At 36.7% G+C, this 18199-nt stretch overlaps 1 protein-coding gene across 1 annotated transcript; it reads left to right on the forward strand.

The window, feature by feature from the left end:
• Window positions 1–430: 430 nt before the first annotated feature.
• LOC112696594 (uncharacterized) lies at window positions 431–7859 on the forward strand. Its single transcript, XM_025749415.3, has 12 exons — window positions 431–789; window positions 1053–1268; window positions 1369–2514; window positions 3187–3309; window positions 3712–3893; window positions 4010–4241; window positions 4394–4603; window positions 4958–5086; window positions 5633–5701; window positions 6016–6138; window positions 7164–7214; window positions 7291–7859. The coding sequence occupies exons 1-12, from the start codon at window positions 553–555 to the stop codon at window positions 7420–7422; spliced, it is 2850 nt and encodes a 949-aa protein (XP_025605200.1). The 5' UTR covers window positions 431–552; the 3' UTR covers window positions 7423–7859.
• The last annotated feature ends 10340 nt before the right edge of the window (window positions 7860–18199 follow it).

An 18199-nucleotide genomic window follows, 5' to 3' on the forward strand; every position in this document is an offset into this window, starting at 1 on the left:
ACGCATTATAATTGATAAGTAGTTTAATAGTGCATTAAATATTGATTTGATATAATTATAATGAAGATATGTTCCTAAATTAGTATAATTATATATTATTCATTAAATATTAATTATAATATAATAATATAATTATAATAAAGGTATTTTTTATAAAATAATTTAGAATAGATGAAAATTTTCATTTGTTTTGGATGGAAAATGGACTCACGAGAGATCGACACGTCACCCTTATTAGCTGGGGGAAAATCCAGTTTTAGTATATTAAGTAGATTATAATAAAGATATTTTTATATAATAAATTTAGAAGAGAAAATAGTGCATTCATTTTGGCAAAAAATAGATTCACCAGAAATTGATACATCATTTTTATTAGATGGGGAACCTAATTTTAGTATATTAAGTAGATAGATAGAAAGATAAGTAGATAGATTGTACAAAAAAAAAAAGGAAAAGGAAAAAGAATAATAAAAAAAGGAAGAACTAGTGAAACTACATTAAACCTATCTAAAACCCTTCTCGAGAGCAAATCCACGTTTTTCAGCTGCAACCATGGTGAAGGCCTACCTCCGTTACGAGCCGGCGGCATCGTTCGGCGTCATCGCCTCCGTCGAGTCCAACATAGCCTATGACAGCTCCGGCAAGCACCTCCTCTCTCCGGCGCTCGAGAAGGTCGGCGTCTGGCACGTCCGTCCAGGCATCTGCACCAAAACCCTAACCCCTTCCCCTGACTCTCGAGTTTCCTCCCTCGCCGTCACCTCCATCGCCCCTGCCCCTTCTTCCTCCCAGGTACAGCTACGACACCGTTGATGGAATGGAATATTAACTGTGACGAGTTAGTCAGAGAAGTTAGTTATGAGCTAGTTTGATTGCGGTTACTCTGTTTAGAGGTGCTGAAGTTATTCACCTTTTAAGTGAATATTCTGAAGAAATGCAGGGAGTCTTTCTCCTTAGATTCTCTCTGAGTTGTGTTTTGTTTTCACTGTGGTTTGGTTTTCGCTCTTTTTCTTTCTCACAATACGTATGTGTATGTGGGGGGTTATTTGATGCAGGTAGCGGTTGGTTATGCTGATGGTAGCATAAGGATTTGGGACTCTGATGCGGGAACTTGTGAGACCACGCTGAGTGGGCACAAGGGAGCCGTCACTGCTCTTCTTTACAACAAGGCTGCTTCGGTGCTTGCTTCCGGGAGCAAGGACAATGATATCATTTTGTGGGATGTTGTTGGTGAGACCGGCATGTTTCGCCTCCGCGGGCATCGTGACCAGGTTTAGTTTGTTCATTTGTGAAACTTTGTGTTGAACACACGCTGATAGTAATTGGTTTGATTGATTATTAAGTCATTGTCAGTTGGTTTGTTTGTGGCAGGTGACTGATGTAGTATTTGTGGGGTCTGGGAAAAAGCTAGTTAGTTCCTCGAAAGACAAGTTCTTGAGAGTGTGGGATCTAGATAGCGAGTATTGTATACAAATTGTTGGTGGTCATCATAGTGAAATTTGGTCTATAGATGTTGATCCTGAGGAAAGGTATCTGGTCACTGGTTCTGCAGACAAGGTGCTCCGGTTTTATTCAATCAAGCATGAGTCTGTGGATGGACAATCTGTAAATGCGGACAGTGCAGTGGTTGGTGATGGAGGCTCTTCTGTTCAAAACAAATGGGAAGTTTTGAGGCAGTTTGGCGAGATTCAGCGGCAAAGCAAGGAGAGAGTGGCAACTGTGCAGTTCAGTAAGGCAGGGAAACTGCTAGCTTGTCAGGTTGCAGGAAAGACAGTTGAGATATACCGTGTTCTGGATGAGGCTGAGGCGAAGAAGAAGGCAAGACGTCGGGTTCACCGCAGGAAAGAGAAGAAACATGCCAAAGAGGCTTTGGGGGGAACTGAAAATGGAGAAGTGAATAAAGGGGTTAAAGGAGATATAACTTCCGAGACTCAAGGGCTCATAGAAACAAGTAACCCTGCAGTTACTGTGCCTGATGTTTTTAAGCTACTCCATACCCTTAGAGCTAGCAAAAAGATATGCTCCATATCTTTTTGTCCAGTCACTCCTAAGAATTCACTGGCTAGTTTAGCATTGTCCTTGAACAATAATCTACTTGAGTTTTACTCCATTGAAAGCAGTGAAGCAACAAAAACACTTGCTATTGAGCTACAAGGACACCGTTCTGATGTTAGAAGTGTCACACTTAGTTCGGACAACAGTCTTTTGATGTCAACTAGTCACAATGCAGTTAAGATTTGGAACCCTAGCACTGGGTCATGCCTAAGGACAATCGATTCTGGGTATGGACTGTGCAGTTTAATTCTGCCCTCTAACAAGTATGGGCTTGTTGGAACTAAAGATGGAACCATAGAAATTATTGACATTGGAAGTGGCACTCGTTTAGAAGCAGTGGAAGCTCATGGTGCTTCTGTCCGTTCAATTGCTCTCCTGCCAGATAAAAATGGTTTTGTCACAGGAAGTGCTGATCATGACGTTAAGTTTTGGGAGTACCAGTTGAAGCAAAGCCCCGGTCAAGTATGCTCTTGACATCATTCATCATTTTTCTATTACGCACTTGTTTGTTACAAGTAGATATCTCAATTTAATGTTTCTCATATTGCATATCGAAGACTTTTTGTTTCTGAATGCTGCAAAATCTTATTGAGAATCTCTTCTATAACATTTTCTGTTAGATATATTTAATTCCTAGATTTTGTATGTAATCCTTAACCACTAAGATGTTTTTGGTTTTCATGCACGTCTATATTGATAGGAACTTGAGAATATGGGTAACAATTGCAGTGCACCCATTGAGTAACAAATATAAAGTAGAAAAAGTTAATAATTTTCAATATGTGATATGCCCTAATGTTATATTAGCATTAGTTTGAGCTATAGCATTATGAGAATCAATAGAAGAAATGAATCAAATTTATCCTCTTATTTTCTATGTATTTTTTCCCTCTTGTGTGTGCATGCTTGCACGTGTGTGCACATGTAGAAATGCCATAGGACAGGTGGCAGTTCATTATGCTGTTGTTTCGATAGATAGCCCCCGGTAGTGCAAATTTATTTTATTCTACTAGCTATGTATCTGTTCCTTCTAATTTGTTCCAATTTAATATAAATGAAATCATCTCAAACAAACAATTACATTCCTTGCCATCTATTTATTTTGTAACACTTCCCCATTTTTTTTTATTTCAGGCTACTAAGCAACTTAGTGTGTCAAACGTCAGTACAATGAAGATGAATGATGATGTTCTTGTGGTTGCAATAAGTCCCGATTCTAAATATATTGCTGTGGCGCTGTTAGATAGTACTGTGAAGGTATGATATCTGGATCTTATCCTGTTTGGCTTATAAATTTTTAAATGTGTCCAGGTTCACAACTATTGCTCCTTAGCTTTTTATCTTTGTTTTTGAATCATAAGTTTCCCATCTGCCAATGGTTCTTTTTTCATTTCTACCTGCACCCCTCAAAATACATATTCTCAAGACCTAAAATTCTTACAACTTCGGGGCGTTTGGAAAATAAGCATTTTTTCTTCTGTATATTGAGGCTAAACACCCTCTTGTGGTTTTAATAATTTTGTCTTAAGTCTCCAGTCCTTTGATGTTGCATGTCTTAATGATGTTGTATATGATAAAGGTTTGAATTTGATATATGTAAAGAGTCAATATTAGGTTTTCAAAAGGGTTCTTTAATTCCTTTATTTATTTTGTTTTCAGGTTCACTTTGCAGACACGTTCAAATTCTTCCTTTCATTATATGGCCATAAGCTGCCTGTTCTTTGTATGGATATCTCATCAGATGGAGATTTAATTGTGACTGGATCAGCAGACAAAAATTTGAAGATTTGGGGTCTGGATTTTGGTGATTGTCATAAATCTATTTTTGCGCATGCTGACAGGTGCAGCTTAATTTTCCATGATAATTATTTTATTTATATCTTTTTTTATCCTTTTTCTATATTTGGGAGTAATGATGGAGCTGTAATTGAATTATCTGATGAAAGTTACATGGCAGTGTTATGGCAGTGCAATTTGTTCCCAAGACACACTATGTGTTTAGTGTTGGGAAAGATCGGCTGATAAAATATTGGGATGCTGATAAATTTGAATTGCTGTTGACTCTCGAAGGACATCATGCAGATGTCTGGTGTCTTGCAATAAGTAATCGTGGTGATTTCGTGGTCACTGGATCTCATGACCGATCAATCCGCCGATGGGATCGTACAGAAGAGCAGTTTTTCATTGAGGTATAAAAACTTGTGAGATGGAGCTATTTACTTCTTTTTTTGCAGGGCACATGATATCGCCCCTGGTGGTAAATTTATAAAAGAAATAATTTGGATTTGATGCTGTTCTTCCTATAAAAAATTTGCTTAACCATAAATTATTTGAATTGCAGGAAGAAAAGGAGAAAAGGTTGGAGGAAATGTTTGAGGCTGATCTTGACAATGGTTTTGAAAACAAGTATGCACCAAAGGAAGAAGTACCGGAGGAGGGTGCTGTGGCTTTAGCTGGGAAAAAAACCCAGGAGACCCTTACTGCCAGTGACTTAATTATCGAGAGATTAGACATAGCAGAAGCTGAGAAAAAGCGTATTGCAGAACATGAGGTATACAGATGTTCTCTCTTCAAGAACATTTGTAGTATAAACGAAAGCTTTATCTCATTATTGATTCTATAAATATCTTAGATGGGTAGACACATAAAATCTTCAAATTATGCATGAAACCTGCTGAATGTGGTTGGTTAAATGGAACAAATGACACCATTTATCTGAGTTCAAAGCCAAAGCCATTGTCTCGATACATAGCATTCAGTTATGCATAATTAATTAATTTATAACTGAAGATACCGTCCATTCATTTTGAGTGCCAAAATAAAAGAGAGACCCAATGAGGATATATTTTGACTTGTCTGCAATTTCACAATATTGATGTGGCAATTATCGGATTTTCTTTTACAGGAGGAGAAAAATAATAAAAATGCTGCTGCATTCCAAGCAAATCCGCTTATGAATGGGCTTTCCCCTTCTGATTATGTTCTTAGTGCATTCTCAGATATTCACTCCAATGATCTTGAGCAAACATTATTGGTATGTTTAGCACTTCAGCATTTGAACTTTTATTCAATGTTGAGAAATGTTAATTAAATTTAGACCATGTATCTGGTTGTTTGATTCACTTAAACTTGATCATCTCCCTTAGTTCTACTATGTAATTTCTCACTGGAGCACCAGAGATGAGCAGTTCCAATATTATGATTTTCTTGTCGCTAAATCTAAATTATATTACCTTAAACTCCTAAATTGTTGAACATAATCATGTCTTTTGTAAATGACAGATTTAAATAAACCCTCAAGTGACACTAAATGGCTATGATCGACAATGTACTATTTTTTAATTTTTGCAGGTTTTTCGCTTTTTTTTTTCTTAAATTAATGTTGTTTGCAAGTTAAACACATTGTATAATTCTTATTCATGAATGTGGAGTCTTTCATAAAGCAATCAAGCTCTGTGGAGATGTGCCATGAACGTCGGAAAATGTTAGTTATATAATAATGAAATTATACTTGACATGATTGTAAGTTATTTTTCAAGATTGTCAACGTCAAATATGGCTTTACCATTTCTTTTTGCAGGCTTTACCCTTTTCTGATGCTTTGAAACTTCTGTCATACTTGAAGGATTGGACTTCATATTCAGATAAGGTAATTTGATTAGCCCTTTCATGCTGTAGTTTCTTTTAAGGAAGTTTCTCCTGTACCCTTATCTTATTTGTGGTTCAGAAATTTTCATATGTTAATAGTGTTTATAAATTATTTTTTAAACTATTAATTATAAAAGGGTTACTAGTACTAGATTCTCATACAAGCAAGGATACTGAAGAATGTACCATAGTTTAAATATTGTTGTATAATGATAAATGAAACTACAAGAAGTAGCAACGGATGCATTAAAATTAACTCAAAGTTCTAAAGGATCTTTTCTGACTTGTGAGAACATGTTTTCCTGATAATGGCAGGTCGAGCTTATTTGCCGGATAGGAACACTACTGTTGCAGACACATTATAATCAGCTGCTTACTACACCGGCTGCTAGACCTATTTTGACTGCTTTCAGCGACATTTTTTATGAACATGTCAAGGTAACTATGCTAGGGTTTCTGCCTGTTGCACACCTGGTTTGATAGTAGCAGATGGGGTATGCCTCATTGTTAGCTTCCATTAACTTTTTCAATCATTGATTCTTATGAAGTTGGGATGGGAAAAGATTGCTTCTTTTTGAAAAATGAAACAATCTTTGTATATACAAAATGGCACAAGATGAAAACTAGCTGAACTTACTCTTATTTTTAGTCTTGTTTGAGATGCATCGAATACATAAGGATGTAGAACTTGATGCCTTTGATGCCGAATAGGCATCGAGAGAATTCAAGGATAATTCAATCATATCAAGGTTTCTTATACGATTCCATATGAATATCATACCTAGTAATTATGGTTCACCATGGAAGTTTTAATAATGTTAATTATTTATTTATTGTAATTTGAACTGGGGGGACTGTTTTTTTGTTTTTTAATATTAATTTACTTTATAAGCAGTTATTAACTATTTTATACTATATTACAGGTGGTGAATTGAATGTTTTTTCTTGTAAATCCTACTAAGAAAGATTTTTACATTAAATATTTCCTTCAGGGCCCTGTGTTTCTGTAGAAATAACCGATAAATGATACAAGTGATGAACTTGAATGATTCTGTTACGTACCAAGTTTATTAGAAATTAGGGACTTAATTGTAATTGAGTGAATATGGGCCAAGGTGGGTTTTGTAACTAACTTGCCTAGCTGGAAAGTGAGTGAGAGAGAGGGAGCATTCTGTTATGAGAGAGAGGTGGGAACTATAAAGGGCTGTGGGAAGTAGTGAGAGGGCATGAAAAAAGAGAGAAAAGATAGGATTAGGCACTAGGAGAGAATCAGGTCTCTCAAATACCTGATGCTTTTGTCACTCAATCCTTTTACTGCATAATACAAGCAAATACTGGAAATTGGATGATATCTCACTGATATCACTGCATGTCTTGCTCTTCTACTACTGTTTCATTCTTCTACTTAATATAGATGCTAGGTTCTTACAGATTCACTGACAAGTGTCGAATCCTTGGATCAGGGATGGAAAGATATCTTTGGTTTTAACCTTGCAGCGATGGATCATATCCAGGTTTGTATTGAACTCTGCAATTCTCTTGCTCACCATTGATAAGAAGGGCTAAACAATTATGAAATGACCTTTGCAGCAAATTCTGGCTACGAGATCAGATGCTATTTTCCGTGATGCAAGATCTAAACTACTAGAGATACATGCTAAACAATCGAAACATGTAGCAGAAAGTTACGACACTGGAGAAGGGAAGAGGAGGAAGAAGTAGACATAATTATCTACATTTTTTTGGACATAGTTTTGTTTGTGATGATATTATTCATATGAAGTTTCATTTAGTAGGGCGAGGTTGACCCTGGAATATCAGTTTTTGATGACATTGCAGATTCAGAGTTATCACACATTTTCCGCAAAAGGAAAATGATGAGTACAGGTTCCACCACCAGAAACGGCTTATGGCTTTCGTTAGCAAGTGACCCATTTTACTTGAAGAACTGGAGGACGTGCTCAGTTACTAGATAATTAATGTTTCAACCTGCATTCCATCTTTTGTTGTCATGTTGACATTTTCATTTGAAGAGCAAGTTTTCCAGAATGTATCATTACTGTTGTATGCGGCTGAAGAAGAAAATGTCGATTCTTTAATACAGTATGTGTAAAACATGACCTGCATAATTTAATGCAAATTGTCTCCACAATTAGTTATCTTTTGTTGGTGAGAAGAATTTTCATTTATTAAAGTGCCGGTTAAAGTTTCCTCTCAAACGATTTTTTTTTTGAAGGAAAGAAGCTCAGCATAAAAGTTGGAACAGGAAAAGACAACAAATTCCACCTATAACAAGCAAAAAAAAAAAAAAAAAAAAACAACCTATACAAGAAACAGTAATAGTTATTTTCTTTTTATCTTTAACATTGTGAGAGATTTACATCTAACTGCTCCATGTAGTTTAGAAATGACAAGTTGATAATGTCGTCAACCTCTTTTCCTTTATTCTGGAAAATTTTTTTATTCTTTTCTAACCAAATGTTTTAGATAATTACACAAAATGCACCATCCATCTGTTGCGCTTTTTGCTAGTTGATATCTTAGTCCAATTTTAAAAATGTTCCTTTAATGTTCCCGACTAAGACCAACGCCTTACAACAAATGATGTCCAAGCATACCAAACTTGTCAAAAAAAATCACAACCAAGAAACAAGTAGTGACCATATTCGACACCTTTGTTACATAACACGCATACAACATCTTCCTGGTTAACAACCCTAAACCGACTCAGCCTCTCCTTCATATTGACCCAGCCTGTCAAAACAAACAAGACAAACAACTCCACTTTTGGTGGAACAAGTCCTTTCCAAATTGTCCTAGTAAAGCTGTAACTTATATATCCTCCGGAATCAATTCCGCCTGCAAAACCTGCACAAAATAGTTAGTAGAAAATACACTTTGTTTATCAAATTTTCACACAACTCTATCCTCTCTATCATATGCAAGTTTGACTAGTCTTATGGTATCATGCAACTGGTTCACTAGATTCAACCCCATTGGAAGTTTCATATCCACTCTAACCGATCCCAGAACCCACGATCCCGTATTACGGATCCTTTTTGGTTTGAAACCGAGATGAGCCTCAAAAACTGATCTTTCAAAGAACCACCACGCAGCCAGACATCGTCCTAAAATTGAGTCCTTTTTCCATCACTAACCTCCATAGACAACCCAATAATAATCTTCTGTCTTATTTGTTGATTCTTGAACTATATCTAACAAATATCCTTCCACAGGCCCCCCGAACAAGTAATACCTAGGAGGAGAGTAAGACATTTGGGTTCATGTTATTATAAGAGCAAGACACCTTCCACAACGGACACTCCTCCTTTGAAAAATGCCATCACCACTTACAGAGCTGTGTTGCGAACCATGGCATCCCCGACTCCCAACCCACCAAACATTTGGGAGCTTGCACCACTTCCCACCTAACCAAGGCTATACCATGCCTACCATCCTCCTTACTCCATAGAAATCTTCTCTGTAAGGAAATTAGTTTTTCTGCAATAGTCTTTGGCATCTTATATAAACTCAAATAATATACAGGAAGACTATTCAACACAGATTTAATAAGCACCAACTTACCATCTTTATTGAGAACCTTGGCTTTCCAAATGCTAAGCTTCCCCTCCACTTTATCTATAATGGACTTTCAAGTCTTAACTAACCTAAGGTTAGCTCCTAACGAGATTTTTAGGTATTTAACTGGGAGAGCTAATGCAGATTTTATAAATCACAAAACACCGACAAGTGCACCGGGTCGTTTCAAGTAATATCTCAGGAGAGTGATGGTCAATCCCACGAGGATTAAAGGATCAAACAAACAATGGTCAATTAAATACTCTTAGTCAGACAATCAAGAATGAGGATTTTTAAAACTAATTGCATAAAGAGACAATAAATTGAGTGAAAGCAAGTCATAAGAGATTGAGAAAAAATATGATTTAAAAAGAGTTAAAGGTTTCAGATATGTTGAAACTTTTAGAAAAATGTTTTTCACTTCCCACCTTGATTAAAAATGATATTTCTATGGCAAATTATAAGTAATTTAAACTCCAATACCTTGGAAATTTAATTTCTCAATCCTAATCAATTATCGATTCCTTGATTAATTATTAAGACAAGAGGTAAAGAGTGTTCAGTGGTTCAAAAACCATACAATTCTCAAGAATCAAACTTGGTTGATTCGATGTCACTTATCAAATCCAAATCCAAAACTTAAAAATTATGATAAGAAGTTTTCAAGCTTAATTCAATTAATCACTTTTCAAGGTTTTAACAGAATTTAAATAAGAAGAGAATTATTTTCTAACACATTCAAATCTTTGGTATGAAGAACGAAAACATTTTCTTAAGAAAACATCAATGCATAAATCAAGATAGAAAAGCTATAACATTAATCCATAGGAATTAACAGAGCTCCTAACCTTAACCAAGGAGATTAGTGGCTCAGACTTCAAAAACAAAATCAAGGATTCAAAAGAAACAAATAATCCAAAGATCCCTCCCAAAGTATTTTTTGGACCCTTATATACTAAAGAGAAAAACTAATCCTAATTATTAAATTCACAAATCTAAATTCAAAACAAAATAAAATAAAATCTAATCTTTCGCATTAAATCTTGAGCTTTGTATATTTTCTTCAAGGCTAGAGTGATCCAAAATTGCATACTGAAAGGACTTGAAGTGGCAAAAAGAATTAATTGTGAAGATTGGGCCAAGTGACACGATGTCCATGTTAAAGCCACGCTTTTGCATGCAAGTGTCACACTTCCTGGGTGTTGGTCTTCTTCGACGTGTGACAATGCCCAATAGCATGGGTTTGGATTTTCACACTAAAAGTAGAATTTGTCCGTTGCAAGTATAGTTTAAACCCAACAATTGAGCATCAATCAAATATTAAATTCAAATCAAGATAACCGTGAGTATTTAGACTCAAATCAAGATAACCGAGAGTATTTAGACTCCCGGGTCGTTCTCCCTAGGAATTGCAATGAAATGTACATTTATTGGCTATAAGAGAGTATGGGGAATTGGGAAAGCAAGAGAGCAAGCAATGTAAATGGTAAGAAAGTAAATGGTCATGCAAGAAATTAAATATGAAAGCAATTAAAAGCAATGAAAATGAAAATTAAGTGCTAAAAAGGGACTCTTGGTGAGAATTGGGTAATTAAGAATTCCTATCCTAGTTATGGACCACAAACATGACAATTGTGTGGAATCTCCAAATTAGTCAATCCTCCTTGAGAATTAGTCAAAAGGGCATAATTGATCTCAATCCATAAGTCCTAGTCAACTCACTAATTACTTTGTGAAAGACTAGCGTCAATAGAAACCAAACCAATTAGTCATTTTCACACGATGCAAAATGGACATCCACAACTCAATTTCACCCAAACACCCAATTTCTCAACCAAGAGTGTGAAAACTAAACATACAAGAAAATAGACATCAAAGCAATAAAAGTCAAAAGTACTAAAATGCAAGGAAAGGAAACTTCAAATGTAAGAAATCCTCTAGGCAAGTAATTGAGAGCTAAAGTTACCTATCCTAGCCATTGACCAGAAACACATGATGATTATGAAGAGTTAACCCTACTTAGTCAACCCTAACATCGAGGATAAGTCAAGTAGGCATAGTTAATTTTAATTCTTAAGTCTTATGTCAACACTAAGGGGGTCACATAGTGTCAAGGGAGACCAAATCAACTAACTACTCTAATGCATCAAACAAGAATGGAAATCAATAGCTCAAGGATCACCAAAGTCAATAATTTCAAGTCAAGAGTAGAGAAAAACTAAGTAAAAATTAAGCCAAGCATTTTATGAAACACTTGGTGTGCATGAAAAAATAATATTGAATTGCAATAAAATAAATTCTAAAACCACCAAAGCAAGAAAATAACAATAACAACTAGAGAAAGCAATAAATGACATGGAAACATAAAATTGCATTTATTAGAATTAAAATAACAAAAGTGTTCATAACATGAAAATTGACATAAAAGAGAAATTAACAAAAGAAATGAAGAAGAACAAGATAAAAGAACATGAAAACATAAATGAAACTACTCTAGAACAAGAATTAAAAGCTGAAATTAAAAGGAAATTAACAGATAAAATCCTAATTCTAGAGAGAGGGGGGAAGCTTCTCTCTCTAGAAACTAAGAGAAAACATCATAAAAGCTAAACCTATTTGCCCCCCTTCATTCCTCTTCACTTTGGCCTTAAAAGCTTCAGAAAATTAGTTGGACTGGGTTTTGGAGGCCCAAAATTCACCCCCAGCGATTTGCATTACCCAGAATTCCCATCGTGCGTCCGCACGACATTTGGTGCGTACGCATTCTTGCACGAAGTCACTGGTGTGCTGATGAGCGGATATTTCATACGCTTTTTGGGGGTAATTTCATGTAGATTTTAGTATGTTTTAATTAGTTTTTAGTAAAATATTATTAGTTCTTAGGCAAAAATCATATTTCTGGACTTTACTATGAGTTTGTGTGTTTTTCTGTGATTTCAAGTATTTTCTGGCTGAAATTGAGGGAGCTGAGCAAAAATCTGAGTTAGGCTGAAAAAGGACTGCTGATGCTGTTGGATCCTGACCTCCCTGCACTCGAAATGAATTTTCTGGAGCTACCAGAGTCCAATTGGCACGCTCTCAACGGCGTTGGAAAGTAGACATCCAGGGATTTCCAGCAATATATAATAGTCCATACTTTTCGTGAAGATAAACGACGTAAACTGGCATTCAACGCCAGTATCATGCTGTTGTCTGGCGTCCAGCGCCAGAAACAGGTTACAAGTTGGAGTTCAATGCCAGAAACAGGTTACAACCTGGCGTTGAACACCCAAAACAGCCCCAGGCACGTGAGAAGCTTAAGTCTCAGCCCCAGCACACACCAAGTGGGCCCCAGAAGTGGATTTCTGCACCATCTATCATAGTTTACTCATTTTTTGTAATCCTAGGTTACTAGTTTACTATTTAAACAACTTTTAGAGATTAACTTTGTACCTCATGACATTTTCAGATCTGAATTTTATACACTTTGATGACATGAGTCTCTAAACTCCATTGTTGGGGGTGAGGAGCTCTGCAGCGTCTTAATGAATTAATGCAATTGTTTCTATTTCATTCAAACGTGTGTGTGTTCCTATCTAAGATGTTCATTCGTGCTTAATTGTGAAGGAGGTGATGATCCGTGACACTCATCACCTTCCTCAATCCATGAACGTGTGCCTGACAAACACCTCCGTTCTACATCAGATTGAATGAGCATCTCTTAGCTTCCTTAATCAGAATCTTCGTGGTATAAGCTAGAACTGATGGCGGCCATTCTTGAGGATCCGAAAAGTCTAAACCTTGTCTGTGGTATTCCGAGTAGGATTCAAGGATTGAATGGCTGTGACGAGCTACAAACTCGCGATTGCTGGGCGTGATGACAAACGCAAAAGGATCAATGGATCCTATTCCAACATGATCGAGAACCAACAGCTGATTAGTCGTGCTGTGACAGAGCATCTGGACCGTTTTCACTGAGAGGATGGGAAGTAGCCACTGACAATGGTGACACCCTACATACAGCTTGCCATGGATGGAACTTTACAAACAATTGAGTTGAATATTACATTGCAGAACTTCAGAGGACAAAGCATCTCCAAAACTCCAACATATTCTTCATTAATAAAGTAACAATTCCTTATTCCAAACACTTTTACTTCTTACAATTAAATCCAAATAATCTTATTGGCATCCTAACTAAGATTAATAAAATAAACATAGTTTGCTTCAAACCAATAATCTCCGTGGGATCGACCCTTACTCACGTAAGGTATTACTTGGACGACCCAGTGCACTTGCTGGTTAGTTGTACGGATTACAAATTCGTGCACCAAGTTTTTGGCGCCGTTGCTGGGGATTATTCGAGTTTGAACAACTAAAGGTTTATTTTGTTGCTTAGATTAGGAAGAATTTATCCTTTTTTTTTTCACTAGAATTGCATCTTTTATTATCCCTTTTTAAAAATTTTTCAAAAATATTATTTTTCTTTTTCAATTTTTAATTTTTTTCGTGAGTTTAGTGTCTTGTTCTAAGTTTGGCGTCAATTGCATATTTTATATTTTTCTTTTAAAATTTTCGTATTAGTGTTCTTTGTTCTTCCTTGATCTTCAAGTTGTTCTTGTTTATTTTTCTTGTTTGATCTTTAATTTTTCTTGTTCTGTGTCTTTTCTTGTTTTTCTTGTGCTTTTTCAAAACATTAGTTTTCAAAAATTTATTCTTATCTATAAAAATAATACATCTTTAAAATACATTACATTTTTAGCTCAGTTGGTTATAGCATTGGCTTATGTTCTTGGCAATTGGGCATCTTCTTTTTAAAATCTTTTTTTAAAATAATTTTTCTTGATTTAATCTTGTGCCAAACTTTAAGTTTGGTGTTTTCTTGTTGATCTTTCTTTAATTTTCAAAAATTTATCTTGGTTTTCTAAAAATTTTAAGTTTGGTGTTCTTTCTTTTGTTCTTGGTGTTCTTGTGAATCTTCAAGGTGTTCTTGAGTCTTTCTTGTGTTTTGATCTTAAAATTTTTAAGTTTGGTGTTCCTTGGTGTTTTCCCTCCAAAATTTTTGAAAATAAGGAGCATTAGATCTAAAAATTCTAAGTCTTGTGTCTTTTGTGTGTTTTTCTCTTTAATCATAAAATTCAAAATTCAAAAAAAAAAATCTTTTCTAACTAATTTTAAACTATATTTTCGAAATTTTTATATAAAAAATCAGATTTCAATTTCAAAATTTTTCAATTCTTATCCTTTTACGTTTTTTTTTAAAAAAATTTTTATATATATATATCTTTTTCAAAATATCCTAACCCCTTTCTCTCTCCTCAAATTTTCGAAAATATTCATAAACTTTTTCAAATTTTTTTATAAATTTTAATTTTTAATTTTCTTTCTTTATTTATTTTATTTTTATTTCGGTTTTTGTTTTATTTTATTATTTCAAAAATTATTTTTATAATAAAATAGACAATATCAACATCCATATCATCTCCCTTGCTCCATCATGGAACTAAGTGGAAATGAACAGTCCAGGAGACTCTGGGGTCATATGCTAACCCCACTACTGCTTCATATGGGAGTAGTATCTGTATACCCTCCATTGGAGTTAGTAGCTTTGAGTTGAATCCTCAGCTCATTATCATGGTGCAGCAAAACTGCCAGTATTCTGGTCTTCCACAGGAAGAACCTACAGAGTTTCTGGCACAATTTTTACAAATTACTGACACAGTACATGATAAGGAAGTAGATCAGGATGTCTACAGATTATTACTGTTTCCATTTGCTGTAAAAGATCAAGCTAAGAGGTGGTTAAATAACCAGCCTAAGAACAGCATAAAAACATGGAAACAGTTGTCAGAAAAATTCCTGAATCACTATTTCCCTCCAAAACGGATGACACAGCTAAGGCTAAGCATCCAAGGCTTCAAACATGGAGATAATGAATCCCTTTATGATGCCTGGAAGAGATACAGAGAGATGCTAAGAAAATGCCCCTCTGAAATGTTTTCAAAGTGGGTGCAATTAGACATCTTCTACTATGGGCTTACAGAAAAAGCTCAGATTTTTCTAGACCACTCAGCTGGTGGATCTATACATATGAGAAAAATAATTGAAGAAGCTCAAGAGCTTATTGATACAGTTGCCAGAAATCAGCATATGTACCTAAGCAGTGAATCCTCCATGAAAGAAGAAGCTAAAACAGTAACTGCTGAACTCAGTCCTGTGGATCAGGCTAATGAATTCAATCAGCAATTAGACTTTCTAACCCAGCAGCTAGCCAAATTCAAGGAAATACTACAGGAAACAAGAATGGCTAACAGGAATATGGAAGTACAGTTAAAGCAAACAGAAAGGCAACTGTCAAAACAAATAGCAGAAAAATGCCAAGCAGTTCAATTAAGAAGTGGAAAAACATTAAATACCTCACTTCAAAGCAGCAGGAATCCAAGAAATGAACAAATGGCTACTCAAAATCCCTCTGTGGACAATCAGAGCCCAGAGAGGAATAAGGCTGGCGCTGAACGCCCAGACCATGCTCATTTCTGGCGTTCAACGCCAGAAATAAGCATGAATCCGGTGTTGAACGCCCAAGGGAAGCATAGTTCTGGCGTTCAGACGCCAGTAACAGATAAGGAGTTGGCGCCTAACGCCACTCCAGCTTCCACCCCTGGCATTCAAATGCCAGTGAGAGATCAGTCACATACAAGTGCTGATAACAACCCTTCTAAAAAGGCTTCCCAACCCACTTCTACAGGTAATAAACCTGCAACAACTAAGGTTGAGGATTACAAAGCCAAAATGCCTTATCCTCAAAAACTCCGCCAAGCGGGACAGGATAAGCAATTTGCCCACTTTGCAGACAATCTCAGGACTCTTGAAATAAAGATTCCGTTTGCAGAAGCACTTGAGCAAATACCCTCTTATGCTAAGTTCATGAAAGAGATCTTAAGTCATAAGAAGGATTGGAGGGAGACTGAAAAAGTTTACGTCACTGAAGAATGCAGTGCAGTCATTCTGAAAAGCTTACCTGAGAAGCTTAAAGATCATGGGAGCTTCATGATACCATGCACATTAGAGGGTAATTGCACCAAGCAAGCTCTATGTGACCTTGGGGCAAGTATCAACCTAATACCTGCATCTATTATCACAAAGCTCGGATTGACTGAAGAAGTCAAACCAACCCGGATATGTCTTCAACTTGCTGATGGCTCCATTTTAAATACCCATCAGGCGTGATTGAAGACATGATTGTCAAGGTTGGGCCATTTGCCTTTCCTACTGACTTTGTGGTGCTGGAAATGGAGGAGCACAAGAGTGCAACTCTCATTCTAGGAAGACCTTTCCTAGCAACTGGCCGAACCCTCATTGACGTCCAAAAAGGGGAAGTAACCTTGAGAGTCAATGAGGAGGAGTTCAAGTTGAATGTTGTCAAAGCCATGCAACATCCAGACACCCCAAATGACTGCATGAGTGTTGATATCATTGACTTTCTGGTGAGAGAGGTCAATATGGCTGAGAGTCTCGAATCAGAGTTAGAGGACATCTTTAAAGATGTTCAGCCTGATTTGGAGGAATCAGAGAGAATAATAGAACCTCTGAAAATCCCTCAGGAAGAGGAGAAACCTCCCAAACCCGAGCTCAAACCATTATCACCTTCCCTTAAATATGCATTTCTGGGAGAAGGTGATACCTTTCCTGTAATCATAAGCTCTACCTTAGAGCCATAGGAAGAGGAAGCACTAATTCAAGTGCTAAGGACACACAAGACAGCTCTTGGGTGGTCCATCAGTGATCTTAAGGGCATTAGCCCAGCCAGATGCATGCACAAGATCCTATTGGAGGGTGACGCCAAGCCAGTGGTCCAACCACAAAGGCGGATGAATCCAGCTATGAAGGAAGTGGTGCAGAAGGAGGTCACTAAATTACTAGAGGCTGGGATTATTTATCCTATTTCTGACAGCCCCTGGGTAAGCCCTGTCCAAGTCGTCCCTAAGAAGGGAGGCATGACAGTGATTCATAATGAAAAAATGAACTACTTCCTACAAGAACAGTTACAGGGTGGCGTATGTGTATTGATTATAGAAGGCTCAATACAGCCACCAGAAAGGATCATTTTCCTTTACCATTCATAGACCAGATGCTAGAAAGACTAGCAGGTCATGAATACTACTGTTTCCTAGATGGATATTCAGGTTATAATCAAATTGCAGTAGATCCCCAGGATCAGGAGAAAACGGCATTCACATGTCCATCTGGAGTATTTGCATACAGAAGGATGCCATTTGGCCTATGCAATGCACCTGCAACTTTTCAGAGGTGCATGCTCTCAATTTTCTCTGATATGGTGGAAAAATTTCTGGACGTTTTCATGGATGACTTTTCAGTATTTGGAGACTCATTCAGCTCCTGTCTTGACCATCTAGCACTTGTTCTAAAGAGATGCCAAGAGACCAACCTAGTTTTAAACTGGGAGAAATGTCACTTTATGGTGACTGAAGGAATTGTCCTTGGGCACAAAATCTCGAACAAAGGAATAGAGGTGGATCAAGCTAAGGTAGAGGTAATTGAAAAATTACCACCACCAGCCAATGTTAAGGCAATCAGAAGCTTTCTGGGGCATGCAGGATTCTATAGGAGGTTTATAAAGGACTTCTCAAAAATCGCCATACCTCTAAGCAATCTGCTAGCTGCTGACACGCCATTTATCTTTGATAAGGAGTGTCTGCAGGCGTTTGAGACCCTGAAAGCTAAGCTGGTCATAGCACCGGTCGTCTCTGCACCAGACTGGACATTACCATTTGAATTGATGTGTGATGCCAGTGACCATGCCATTGGTACAGTATTGGGACAGAGTCATGACAAGCTTCTGCACGTCATTTACTATGCCAGTCGTATTTTAAATGACGCACAGAAGAATTACACAACCACAGAAAAAGAGCTACTTGCA

The sequence above is a fragment of the Arachis hypogaea genome, chromosome 6, assembly GCF_003086295.3.
Source record: "Arachis hypogaea cultivar Tifrunner chromosome 6, arahy.Tifrunner.gnm2.J5K5, whole genome shotgun sequence".
Lineage (NCBI taxonomy): Eukaryota > Viridiplantae > Streptophyta > Magnoliopsida > Fabales > Fabaceae > Arachis > Arachis hypogaea.